Source organism: Staurois parvus, unplaced genomic scaffold, assembly GCF_062004578.1.
Source record: "Staurois parvus isolate SC_StPar_1 unplaced genomic scaffold, SC_StPar_1.0 ptg000321l, whole genome shotgun sequence".
Lineage (NCBI taxonomy): Eukaryota > Metazoa > Chordata > Amphibia > Anura > Ranidae > Staurois > Staurois parvus.
The window spans coordinates 10,791,357-10,804,446 of NW_028318117.1; the positions used below are offsets into that span (position 1 = coordinate 10,791,357).

The window sequence follows — 13,090 nt, forward strand, 5'->3', positions numbered from 1 at the left end:
GGATGGAACGTCACTTCCATGAACTGTATGAATCTCTGATCACATGATTATATATACATTTAGAGCTTTAATTTGGCAATGAAATAGGAAATATATATATATATATATATATATATACTGTATGCATCACCCAAAGCAATACTTGATTTCCATTAGCACCTAGAAAGGTGAAAGGAGGCAAAACCTTATTATATAAAACCTTCTGTTACTGCACTCCATTTGCCTGCCCTCTGGTTTTATCAGGCCACTCTAACTATTGTGCATTTCCTCCACTTGCCTGCTATACTCTTTACATCTTTTGGTCCTTTCCCATCCTTTCTTCTCACCTGAAGTTTCCGACACATGTTTTTTCCATGCCTCCTCTAGTTTCTCTGTGCTCTCTACAGCTGCTACTGTTCTGGAGATTAGAAAGTCTGGAAAGGAAAACATGGTGTTTGGCTTTAGAATGGTGATGTCTATACTGCAGTTGTAAGTGCCTGTCACTCTGTACTCACCTGTAGACACAACTGCCACTGGTATAAATTGGCTCATCCAGTTGTTGGAGGGATTCCTGTATGATGGATTCTGCTTCCTGTAGGATGCGCTGTACAACACTGTCTTCAATTTCCTTTACTTGTGCTTGGCTTTCCTGTGTCGGGAGTAGAACATATTATGCCTTGCATATTTGTAACTTAAAGGATAAATTCACTTTTGGGAACATGTTACATGTTCCACCCACCGCCCGGCGCCCCCCCCCCCCCCCCCAACAGATAGTACGGGGAGAAGTTTCCCTGTACTATCTGTCAGATTTGAAAACAGCACAGCCATTCGGGGGTCTGGCCACACGGCCACGTCGTTCATTCACTGACGTGCGTGACTGAATGAACTGCAAGTCCCAACAGCCTTAGTGGCTGGGGGCTTGTAGTTTTCAATGAACTACCACGGCGCTGTGCATCGCCGTGGTAGTTCATTGAAATTTCCTGTCAGAATATCTGCTTGCTCATAATTCCCATACGACAAGCAGATAATCTGACAGGTCTGCAGGAGACCTGCATGGCATCAGCGCTCTACTGATCACTGGTGCAATGCTTTCCAGGCTCCTGTAGACAAAAATAATAAATTAACATTTTTTTACCTACAAAAAAATGTGCATTTATTATTTTTGTCTAAAAGGTGAACTTATCCTTTAACCACCTCCATACCACCAAATTGTAAACAAAATGGTGAGGAGAAAGATATGTAATTCTGGAGTGCCATTTATGAAGGCACTTCAGAAAACACACTTGGGTGGCCATTGTACCATGAATGGCTGTGATCTGAGCTGTGATTGGGCAGCTTAGATCACAGTGATGATGTACCTTGTGATCACAGTAAATCAACTAACCATGGCAAGTAGCGTTTATAAGCATTTCAGTCCATTCACAACGGAAGAAGCTCACTCTCCTCCACTGAAAATATGTTGGATTCTTGTAAACAAGGCAGGAAGGAAGAATGACAGATCATAGGTAAAGGTGGAGAGTCTTAAAGGGCCACTGTCCACCAATAATGGTTAGATTAGTTTTTAAAGGTGAGCAGGGTTTATTGTTCCACTGACTATCAATGATTGTGAGATATTTAGTTTTTTAAGCCTCTTCCCAATTGCAAACTCATATATGCAGCAGCAGAAAAAGTAGCCTTTAACATTCAGCCACCACCCAGATGCATCCACATCACATTGCCAACACATTAACCATGCTGTCCCTGAAAGCTCACAGTAATGGCTCCTGATCAGAAGCCAGTAGGACAAGCTCCTAATCATGTGACTGTGACAATGCTTCCTTGCATTAAAGCCCACTTAAAAGACCGCTAGCAGCTGTTGCGAAAGGGTTAAGGTTGGAGGGGGTTTAGAGTGACACCAACCATCAATGAGTGTGTTTTTTTCTTGTTTTTAGTAATAATGTTTTCCAGTAAACTACTTATTTGGCAGTTGTTTATTGTAGTACTCTTTGGAAACTGGGTTGCTTTTAATGCAGATTTCCAGACTACATGGTGACATTGTCTGTCTTGCCCTAGGTTTGGGTGTTTCAGTATGTAATCAGAAGATTTTCCAAGCCAACTTGTTCTGTAGAGCTACCTTGCAAAAAAAAAAAATGCTTTTTCTACAAAAACTATCTAGGAGAAGGGCAGTGTGGTCATTTGTTGGGTCTGGAAGAGTGAGGAGTATGGTCCACACACATTTAGCTTTTGGTGTCTTACTATAAAAACGTATATTGTTCTTTCTGAACTAGATGTGGCTACTTAGGTTGGAAGCATAGCTGTTTGTAACCCTTCTAGGCATAGGGTGGAGGTCCCTGAAAAAGAAGGGCATATCGTTTAACCAACTAAGAAACTCCACACATAGTTGAATCACCAACATGTGGCTTCTCTGTGTAAGAACCTCAATCATAACACCTGCTTCATTTGTAACATTAGATATAAAATGTACTTTTGGTAAAGCAATTTCTGTCTGCGCGCTCCCAGCACAAAGACAGGTACGCAAATATGCGGCACCACGGAAAAAAGCCCAGTTCTGTGAGGCTGCATATTTGTGTGACGTCGGCGTCAAGGGGTTAAACATTCTTGGGATATATTTTCAGACAATAAAACATGAAAAAATGCAGAAAAGTAGGTAAAAAATCAAAAAAGGGCAGACAACTTTTTTCTGCCATCATTCCTCTGTTTCTATACCTTCTCACTTTCCAGCACCTTTTTACATTCTCTATAAAAATTAGACAAACAAGCATTGCAATACAAAAATCCCCCACAGAGGCCCACAGCAGTTGTGAAGACTCAGGAATTCAAGCATAGATGTGAGAGTCACTAGAAGATACAAGAACTGTTAGATGGTTAACCGTCCAGAATCTACCAAAAACTGATATGTAAATGGAGGTTTGTTCTTCACCTCTTGTTGCCTTGCTATAAAATTAGAGGATCTCAGTTTGCCAGCAAGGAACCCCCTATGTGAATCCTTTGCTCAGATAAATAGTTCATGTGTGATCAATTCATTTAAAATCAAAACTAATTACAAAAATTAAGCCAAGCCATAAGTTATTTTGTAAATAGTGATCATAATTAAACCAGAATACCTGCTTGGAGGTTTGCATGCTGCTCTTCAGAAGCTGAATCTCCTGTTTACTGCTCTCTAGTGCTCCCTGTAAGTCATCCATTTGTTGTATTTGCTCCTGTGCCTAGAAATAAAAATATCCTGCCTTATTCACAAGACCTTTTCCAAATCATTATTTAAACTGTAATCACATCGCTAAATGAAATGACCTTTACATCTTTAACAAGATATTCCCCTCTCAACACTTTTGCTAAATGAATGTAAGACAGACGATTATTTCATGTTCAGGTCTCTGGAATGTTATTAATGTTTTACAAATGAATTGAGGTCTCATTTATTCCCCTCTGGAGACATGTAATCTGGAAATGTAACATCTTGTATTGCACTTCATTAGGTTTTATTAAGACTAATCTTTTGCTTAATTCACTTGCTCATTTCATTTTCTGAACTGTTTCAGTCTACAACGCTGTGACTCAAGATTATATCGCAACCAAAAAGGGTATAAAGAAAAAGCAACAACCAAAAACTTAAATGGATATTTTAATTTCGAAGGTGGGCAGCCAGCCATTGATAGCTATTTTGCCCTAAGAACTGCTAAATACACCTCTAGTTAAGGCAAAGGTACTGCACTTCTTATACAAAATATTTTCATGTCAGTTTTTTTTTTTAACTGGAAATCACCCTATGTTGCATCTTTGAATCATTCAATGTGAATATCAGTGGGAATTACATAAAGGGTAGGCTGAAAACACTGCTATCAGCAAAACCCTTCTGGAAATATGGAGGGCACCGCTGTCTTCTTTTTCTAAAAATACTAGTTCCCTGGTTGTCATGTTAATTTACAAATTTAGTAATTTTAGAGTCCCTGACCTGGAATAAGTATCTAGTTAAGCAGCCCTAACTTTCCTGAACTGCATGTTTATCCCAGGTCTGTGACATAAAGTATTGAAGCCACTGGATTAGGATTACAGCCAGGAAACTAACATGTACTGTATAAATAGAAGACAGCAATGGCAGCCTCCATATTTCTCTTAGTACAGGCCTCTTTTAATAAAGATAGATCTGTTAGACAAGACACATTCATTGAAATGTTAAGACTGGGCCAAGAAATATCTGAAGAGAAATTTTTCAAAGGTTTTATGGACTGATGTGATGAGAGTGACTCTTGATGAACCAGATGGATGGGCCAGTTACTGGATCAGTAATGGACACAGAGCTCCACTTCGACTCAGACGCCTTCAAGGTGGAGGTGGGGTACGCTATTATTAAAAATGAGCTAGTTGGACCTTTTTGGGTTGAAGATGGACTCAAACTCAACTATCAAACCTACTGAGACTTTCTTTAAGTAGTGGTGCAGGGAAAAGTCTGCATTTTTCAAGAAGACCATGATATTTATGCAGGACAATGCTCCATCACATGCATCAAAGTACTCCACTGCGTGGCTAGCCAGTAAAGGCCCTAAAGATGAAAGAATAATGACATGACCTACTTCCTCACCTAACCTAAACCCTATTTAGAATTTGTGGGCCCTTCTTAAACAGAAGATTTATAGTGAAGGAAAACAGTTCACCTGTGATAATAATGGGGGGTTTTAACTATCTGGAAACTGACTGGAGTAATGGCACTGCAGGAACAGTTTAAAGGGCAAACATTTATAAACCTACTACAGGACAATTTTATGGTACAGTTCATAGAGGCCCCAAATAGGAATAATGCTCTGCTGGACCTGATAATTTCAAACCATGCACAGCTTATTACTAATGTCCATATAAAAGAACATCTGGGTAGCAGTAACCATTACATGATTTCATTCATTGTTAGCTGTAAACAACAAGCACACACGGGAAAAATAAAATGCTCAACTTTAAGAGAGCTAATTTTCCAAGGCTGATAGCTGCTCTCCAAGACTTAGACTGGGACAGAATATTGGCAGTGATGAACAGAACACAGAAATGGGAGTTTATCAAAAAGACTATATGTGAACACTCTGCAAAATATATTCCCATGGGCAGCAAGTTTAAGAAGCTAAAAATCAGACCTATGTGGCTTACAGCCAAAGTTAAAAAAGCTATAGATAATAAGAAAATAGCTTTTATTAAATATAAAAATGAAGGAACGCTATCATCATTTAAACATTAGAAAGAATATAACAGAATATGTAAAAAGAAAATCAAGGCCACAGAAATTGAAAACGAACGACAGATTGTAAAAGATACAGGACAAACCCCAAAAAATTCTTAAAATATATAATTAGTAAATATATAATTAGGGTGTACATGTACGCCCTTTACAAAATAATCTAGAGTGGGTGACTGGGGACAAAGAGAAGGCAAATGTATTAATTATCATCTTCAGCTCTGTGTATATAAAGGAGCATGGGGAAGCTCTTGTCCACAATGGGCATGGTATTGACACAGCCCCAGATGATCCACATTGGCTCACAATTGATATGATCCAAAAATATTTAGACAGAATAAAGGTGAATAAAGCACCTGGACCAGATGGAATACACCCACAGGTCCTTAAAGAATTGATTAATTTTTAGGGACTCTTTAATGACTGGCATAGTACCACTGGATTGGCGTATGGACAATGTTGTGCCTATATTTAAAAAGGGGTCGAAATATTTACCAAGTAATTACAGAACTGTTAGTTCTATAGTTGGGAAAGATACTGCACAGTTTAATAAAAGACCACATAGATGAGTTCTTGCTGTAAAAAAATATTTTAAACAACAGACAGCATGGATTCAGGAAAGATAGAAGCTGTCAAACAAATCTGATTTCTTTTTATGAGGAGGTGAGCAAAGCCTTGCACAGAGGAGTAGCTGTGGACATGGTATACCTGGATTAAATGGATAGAAAACTGGCTAAAAGATCATATTCAGAGAATAGTGGCTAATGATTCATACTCTGAATGGTCTAGTGTTAATGGCATACCCCAAGGTTCAGTGTTGGGACCCTTACTTTTTAATATATTTATAAACAATAAAGGTTCTGGGATTAAAAATACAGTTTTAGTTTTTGCAGATGACACCAGGCTGTGCAGTGGAATAACATCCTTATAGGATGTCTCCAATTTACAAGCCGACCTCAATGCACTGTTTAATTGGGCAACTATGTGGCAAATGAGGTTTAATGTTGATAAATGTAAGGTTATGCACTTGGGGACTAAGAATATGCATGCATCATACATACTGGGGGGGGGGTACAACTGGGGGAATCAATGGTGGAGAAGGATCTGAGAGTTCTGGTAGATCACAAGCTTAATAATGGCATGCAATGCCCAGCTGCAGTTTCCAAAGTGAGCAAATCCTATCTTGTATTAAAAGAGGTATAGATTCCAGAGAGAGAGATATCATTCTATCCCTGTACAGATCATTAGTAAGACATCATCTGGAATATGCAGTTCACTTTTGGGCACCAATTCACAAAAAGAACATTGGGGAACTGGAGAAAGTACAGAGAAGGGCAAACAAACTGATAAGAGGCATGGAGGAGCTCAGCTATGAGGAAAGATTAGAGGAACTGAATTTATTCTCTCTTGAGAAGAGGAGACTAAGGGGGGATATGATCAACATGTATAAATACATCAGTGGTTCATATAGTGAACTCGGTGTAGAGCTATTCACCCTGAGGTCATCACAGAGGACAAGGGGGCACTCTTTACGTCTGGAGGAAAATAGATTTAATCTCCAAATACTGAGGGGTTTCTTTACAGTAAGAGCTGTGAAAATGTGGAATAGTCTCCCTCAAGAGTTGGTTCTGGCCAGCTCAGTGGATTGCTTTAAAAAAGGCCTGGATTCTTTCCTAGATATACACAATATAACTGGATATAACATTTATAAGTAAAGTTGATCCAGGGAATATCTGATTGCTTCTCGGGAGATAAAGAAGAAATGTTTTCCCCTGCAGGAGCAAATTGGATCATGCCTTACTGGGTTTTTTTTTGCCTTCCAATGGTGGGTTTAGGATTATAACTTTTTTTTATTTGGTTGAGCTGGATGGACTTTTGTCTTTTTTCAGCCAGACTAATTCAGTAACTATGTAACCTCTCTGAACAGTGTCTAGGAGACTGTAGTTGCTGCTGCACAAACAGTTGATCGTCAACAGATAAAGAAACTGACAGACTCCAAGGATGGAAGGCTTATGACTGTTATTGAAAAGAAGGGTGACTATATTGGACACTGATTTTTTTTTATTTTTTTTTTTAATGTCAGAAATATTTATATGTAAATGTTGAGTTGTTTGTTTATTATTCTCGCTTTAACAGATGAAAATAATCAAGTGAGATGGGAACATTTTAGTTTTTCATTTAGTTGCATAATAATTCAGCACACTAATAGTTGCCCAATAACTGTGCACACAAAGACAGTCTCCTAAAAAAGCCAAAACCTTACTTTTATTTTCTTAAATATTCAGGTTTTAAGTTTATAAACATTTTGGATTGACCATGAGCACTGTAGTTGTTCAATAATGAAATTAATCCTCAAAAATACAACTTGCCTAATAAATGTGCACACTGTATATTAATATATTATTCACTGCTAAGTAAGGGCTTGTTCACACCATGGTGCAGAGACGTCAGTTTCTCTGCATGCATTCTACAAGGGCACAACACAATACATTTTTCTACCTGTGCCCTATTCACACCACAATAGTATCACGTGAAGATTTTTTTTCACACAGGAATTTGCAACATGTATAAAAATCATTGAAGCTTGCATGAAAACTGATGTAAACTGATGTCTGCAAGTGAAATCTGCACATCAGTTTCCATCAGTTTTCATGCACGTATGGTAGGAACAAGCTTTAACTGCTTTGTTACTACATGTTTGCCAAAAAAAAGTCAGAGGACTTACAAAAAAGGCAACTAATTTATTTGAAAATCTATTTTTAAAATGTGGAACACATATTACCCCCACAGTCAAAAAATGGCAATAGAGCTTTAGGACTCTTTCACACCATATGTGCAGAAAAACTGATGGAAACTGATGCGCAAATTTCATTTGCAGAGACATGAGTTTACATCATTTTTCATCAGTAAGTTTTATACATGATACAGATTCATGCGCAAAAAAAATCTGCATATGATACTAGTGTTGTCGTGTGAACAGGGCACATAGAGGACAATTGATTATGTTGTGCTCTTGCAGAACACGGGCAGAAAAACTGACATCTCTGCATCATGGTGTGAACAATCTTAGTGTGTTCACATTATAGCACATCTCATTGACTAGGATTTATAATGGTGATACAATATTGTGAGAAAAGCAGATGTGACTCAGGTAGATGGAGTGCTGCCCTCACCTTTCTCTGTGTGTGCTCATTTACCCGCTGATACGAATCCTCCAGCTCTTTCTTGGAGCGCTCCACATCCCCCAGAGATTCTCGAGCAAACGTCATCTGTTTGGTGACTTCTGCATTCTGAAAAAGAAAACGCAGACGTCATTAACTTTTCCAAACAATCATCCACCATTTATGTTAAAAACCTGCCTATCGGGCACTTTTATTCCATTCCTGCTCAGGCCAATTTTCAGCTTTCAGCACTGATGCGCGGTCATGCAACACTGTACCCATATGAAATTGATATAATTTATTTTCACACAAATAGAGCTTTCTTTTGGTGGTATTTAATCACCACTGGATTTTTTATTTTTTGCACTATAAACGAAAAACGAGAAAAAAAATTTAAAAAAACGTTTTCTTTGTTTCTATTAAAAAATGTTGCAAACAAGTAAATTTTCTCCTTCACTGGTGGACACTGCTAGGCAGCACTGATGGGCACTACTAGGCAGCACTGATGAGGTGGCACTGGTGGGAATTGATGAGGAGGCACTGATGATGCTGCTCTGGTATACAACACAGATGGGCACTGATAGGTGTCATTGATGGGCACTGATAGGCAGCAATGATGGGCACTAATGGGTGGCACTGATGGGCACTGATGGGTGCACTGACGGGCGCCACTGCTGGGCACCTTTGTGGCTGCACTGATAATCAGGGCACTGATAATCACTGCTCTGATAATCAGTGCAGATGTCCTCTGTGACACACACTCCACTATGACAGCGTGAGCAAAGTGCCGCCGATAACCAGCAACTGTATTTACTTTGTGATCAGCTGTGCCTTTGGACACAGCTGATCACGTGGTAAAAGGCCACTGTGATTGGCCTTTTACCTTGTCACATGATCAGCTATGTCTGTAGGACACAGCTATCACAAACAGCACGGTATGCGCACCGCTGGGGGCATTCAGGGGTGCATTCTATACTCCTGTGACCTGTATTCAGCTGACAGCAGGATAAAGTCCACTGTTGGCTGATGTTATCACTCAGCTGATCCAGACTCTGGAGGGATCCTGACTTTAATGTCAGGATCCACTCAGATGCCTGATCGGCAGCTGGCTAAGCCTCTCAACACACCACTGAGAGCCTGAGTCAGCCGCTCCCGCCCCCTCTACAGCCCAGCACTCCAGTGAGCACTGGTGCCTGACAGTCTTTGGCTCTCTGCTCACTGAAGATCGAAAACTGAGAAATCAGCAGTCTTTGATTGCTTAGTTCTCAGTCTTAGAAGCGGTGAGGACAGATGCAGAATCAAAATGATGCTGCATACACCTAGGTGAGTGTCAATGTTTATTTTTTCTTAAATCTCACACTTCCCTTTTAATGAAGACATACAAATTACAGTTTACATGCAGTGAGACCATTCATTTATAAATGTATTGCACAATGAGAATGTATAGCATCACACATTAAAGGAAACCTGTACTGAGAGAATATGCAGGCTGTCATTGCTGACCTTTTCTTCTGAAAATACTGGATGCCAGTCAAGCTGATTCTATGGATTTGGTCCTTCCTCATGAACAAATGTCCAGATTAGTAGATCTGACTTTGCTCTAACTTTCTAAACTGCATGCTTGATTACGATCAGTACCTCTGAATATATTTAACTCAAAGATAGAATTATATTGGCCTTTAGACAGTTCTGTTGTGTCAGTGGAGAAAATCAGTCACCTTTCTGAGAAGGTCTGCATGACTCTGCACCAGTTCTGCATACTTCTCCTTCAGCTTGGTGTATCTTTGCTCATTAGCAATCGATTTTCCTATAAGAGAAAATAAAAAATGGGTAAACACTGTTGTGTCTTCAGGACTAGAAGTAAAGATAAACCACCAAATAGTAAAACATTAAACAATAAAAAAACACCAATTAGCAGAACAGACATCAATAAAAATTTGTAAAAAAAAATGATGCAATTCCACTTAAATATTTCTCAAGATGGTGCTTATGAAGCAATGGTTTTTGTTATTGTTTCAATGATTTTTATTGAATTTTCAACAAAAGATCACACATAAAAGGTGTCACTAAAACTAAAGAGAAAGAAAAGACAAATAGAACTGGGTTCCAGAATCTTTGCTGAGTCTGAACTGTTTCTGTTGCCTTTATTATCTTATATGCAGTATGTGTTCTGTACTAGGACTGAACAACTGAAGTGACAACAAAGTTCTATTCTATATGGAGTGAATTAATTTAAAGTATAGAGGAACAACATGTAAATGTTAATATGTTAAAATCCCAAAGTGATTTGAAATGTAATTTCCATCAAAACGAATATTTCAGATGTTGATAGATTTCCAAGTCTCCAAAGTCTTGCCTAAGGGCCATCATATTAGAGTTCCAATTCTCCTGATAGATTGCTATCTTGTTGGCATTATGGAGGGATGACAACACCCCAAATAAAGGAAAATCTAAGCATCTGATGTAGGCCGGACCAGAGCCAGGCACTGTTGCTGGTTGATCCCACAGCTGAAGTCTTCACTAGATAATACAATTCAAAAGGTGGCTCAGCCCACATGTCTCTACCTAAAACCAAAGCATGACTTTTGTGTGAATTGACCCTTTAATGGATCCCATACACTGTAATATAACCATCTGCTATTAAACTAGAAACATGGCAAATAAGAGAGAGCAGAGCCACACAAAACATTTATTTAGATTTGTCTGTTTTGTCAAACCACTCTTTAATTACTGTCTAATTTTACATTTGCACTTATGGTCAGAAAAAAATCAAAATATAAAGTGTGTATCATTTTTAAATAAAAATTGTATAGAAAGAAACCAAAAAACAACTCTCATGTCCTGACTCCTTACTCTCTATCTCTGTAAGATTCTTCTGGGCTTTCTCTGTATCTTGTTTAATCCTCTTCAAATCTTCCAGTTCTGTTCGCAGAAAATCATTTTCATCCACTGCTTGTTCCCTCAGGTGTTTCTGCTCCGCTAACTCAGCCTCTAGCTCTTGGATGCGCCCCTTCAGATGAACAACCAACCGATGACTCTGAAACATATAAACCTCATTAAATACTACTACAGAAAGTTCCTTTGCATCCTCAATGGCAGCACTACATCTGGGTTTTATCTGGGTCTCACTTCTAAAATAGGACAATAACTTTGTCAATAAAACAGTTAAAGCTAGCAATTAGTGGCAGTGTGTGCTATTACATGCTATTGATGTTATCCTGACTGCATCCTAAGACAACTTGCCTGTTGATGAAGAAGAATGGGACAACCCATTGATACATAAGGCCTCTGCAGACTGAAGTACTTCTCAAAGAGACAAAGCCTGTCCTGAGATGACATCGTGACATGATGTCACAAAAAGTGCTTACATTTTCAAACCAAACAAGATAATTCAAGAGCATGTGATCTGTCCGAGAGCTGGGATGCCCATGTAAAGGAGCAAGCAGCCCAAGGTTTAAAACATCTAATGGAAAGAGAGTCCTGGTATTTTTCAAAGCACCTTGAACAGGTCAGCGGTGAGAATCAGAATGTCAGAACAGTGTCATATATAGATTGTAAAGGTGGGACCATGCTTCCTAAATTGTCACAGGATTTACAGGAGATTTTCTATAAGCCAAAGAAACCTACCAAGAATGACTGCAATTAATCTAAGACACTAGGGGAAATCTAAGCAAGTCACTGTATATAACAGAGTATGGTCACTTAAAAAAGTATGTTTTGGGCCACCTGACCAAACGTCAGGCACTCCACAGACTGATTTGGTGAGGACAAGAGCAAATGCCATAAAATAATAATAAGCTTTGCTCCATCTACTAGGACAATGTTCCGACATACCTGAATGTAATGTCAATCACAGGGGATTTCCAGCTTGCGTACATATTTCCCCCAATATCCATGATTCAGAAGGTGATCACCAAGATCAGGAAGGATCAGTGGTGGCCATCATCACATACTGTCCCAAAAGAGTCTGGTTCTTTCAACTCCTCCAGATGTCCAGGGAAAGTTTTGAATCCTAACGAAAATGAGAGACCTAATTACACTGGGGGAAGTCATGTGTCCAGATGTACACAAGTTATCCCTTACAATTTTGTAGACAGGCTGGTCCATATTAAAGACATTGGTCTTACAGACCTAGTGATTGAGGACTTGATGCAGTCAAGTTCCTCTACTAAATCCGCTGGAACACCTTCACAAGCTGAATGGAAACTGGAACACACAAACATGAAGGACACTTCCTCATTTTAGCTTACGTTTCCTTCATAAATTGATTTCACTTACAAAGAACCACTGAGAAACTTTAAACCTGAACCAGACAAGACTGCATTACAATGTTTTGACAGATCTAGCAGATATCTTTCAAAATACACTTAGAAGACAATAATCAAATAAGGCTAAAATAAGTGCAAAAACCATCCAAAGTAGTAGCTAAAGAATAAAACACAAACATAAAGTATAACATTGTGCCACTAAAGTTACAGCACACTCAGTTAGGGCTCTTGTATGGAAAGAGGTCCTACAACAGAACAAGATATATGTGACCACTGTGTCCATCACACATTATAAGCTAACATGTTATAACTTTCCTCTTTTTCTGTACATGCTAATTCCCAGATGTAGTTATGCCATGGAGGAAATTTTACACTTACTATAAATTTCTTTTCCTTTGGGTCAACATGATTGCACCTATCTCCCAAACTGAAACAAAGGTTTAAATCAGTTGTGGTATTTTTAA

The 13,090-nt window shown here is 38.8% G+C and overlaps 1 protein-coding gene across 1 annotated transcript in view; it reads right to left on the reverse strand.

The window, feature by feature from the left end:
• HIP1 (huntingtin interacting protein 1) overlaps positions 1-13,090 on the reverse strand; it is a 158,336-nt gene that overhangs the window by 24,830 nt on the left and 120,416 nt on the right. Inside the window, 7 exon segments of the mRNA XM_089683803.1 lie at positions 294-295; positions 327-438; positions 503-628; positions 3,084-3,185; positions 8,371-8,487; positions 10,077-10,165; positions 11,212-11,395. Coding sequence (XP_089539929.1) covers positions 294-295; positions 327-438; positions 503-628; positions 3,084-3,185; positions 8,371-8,487; positions 10,077-10,165; positions 11,212-11,395 — 732 coding nt within the window.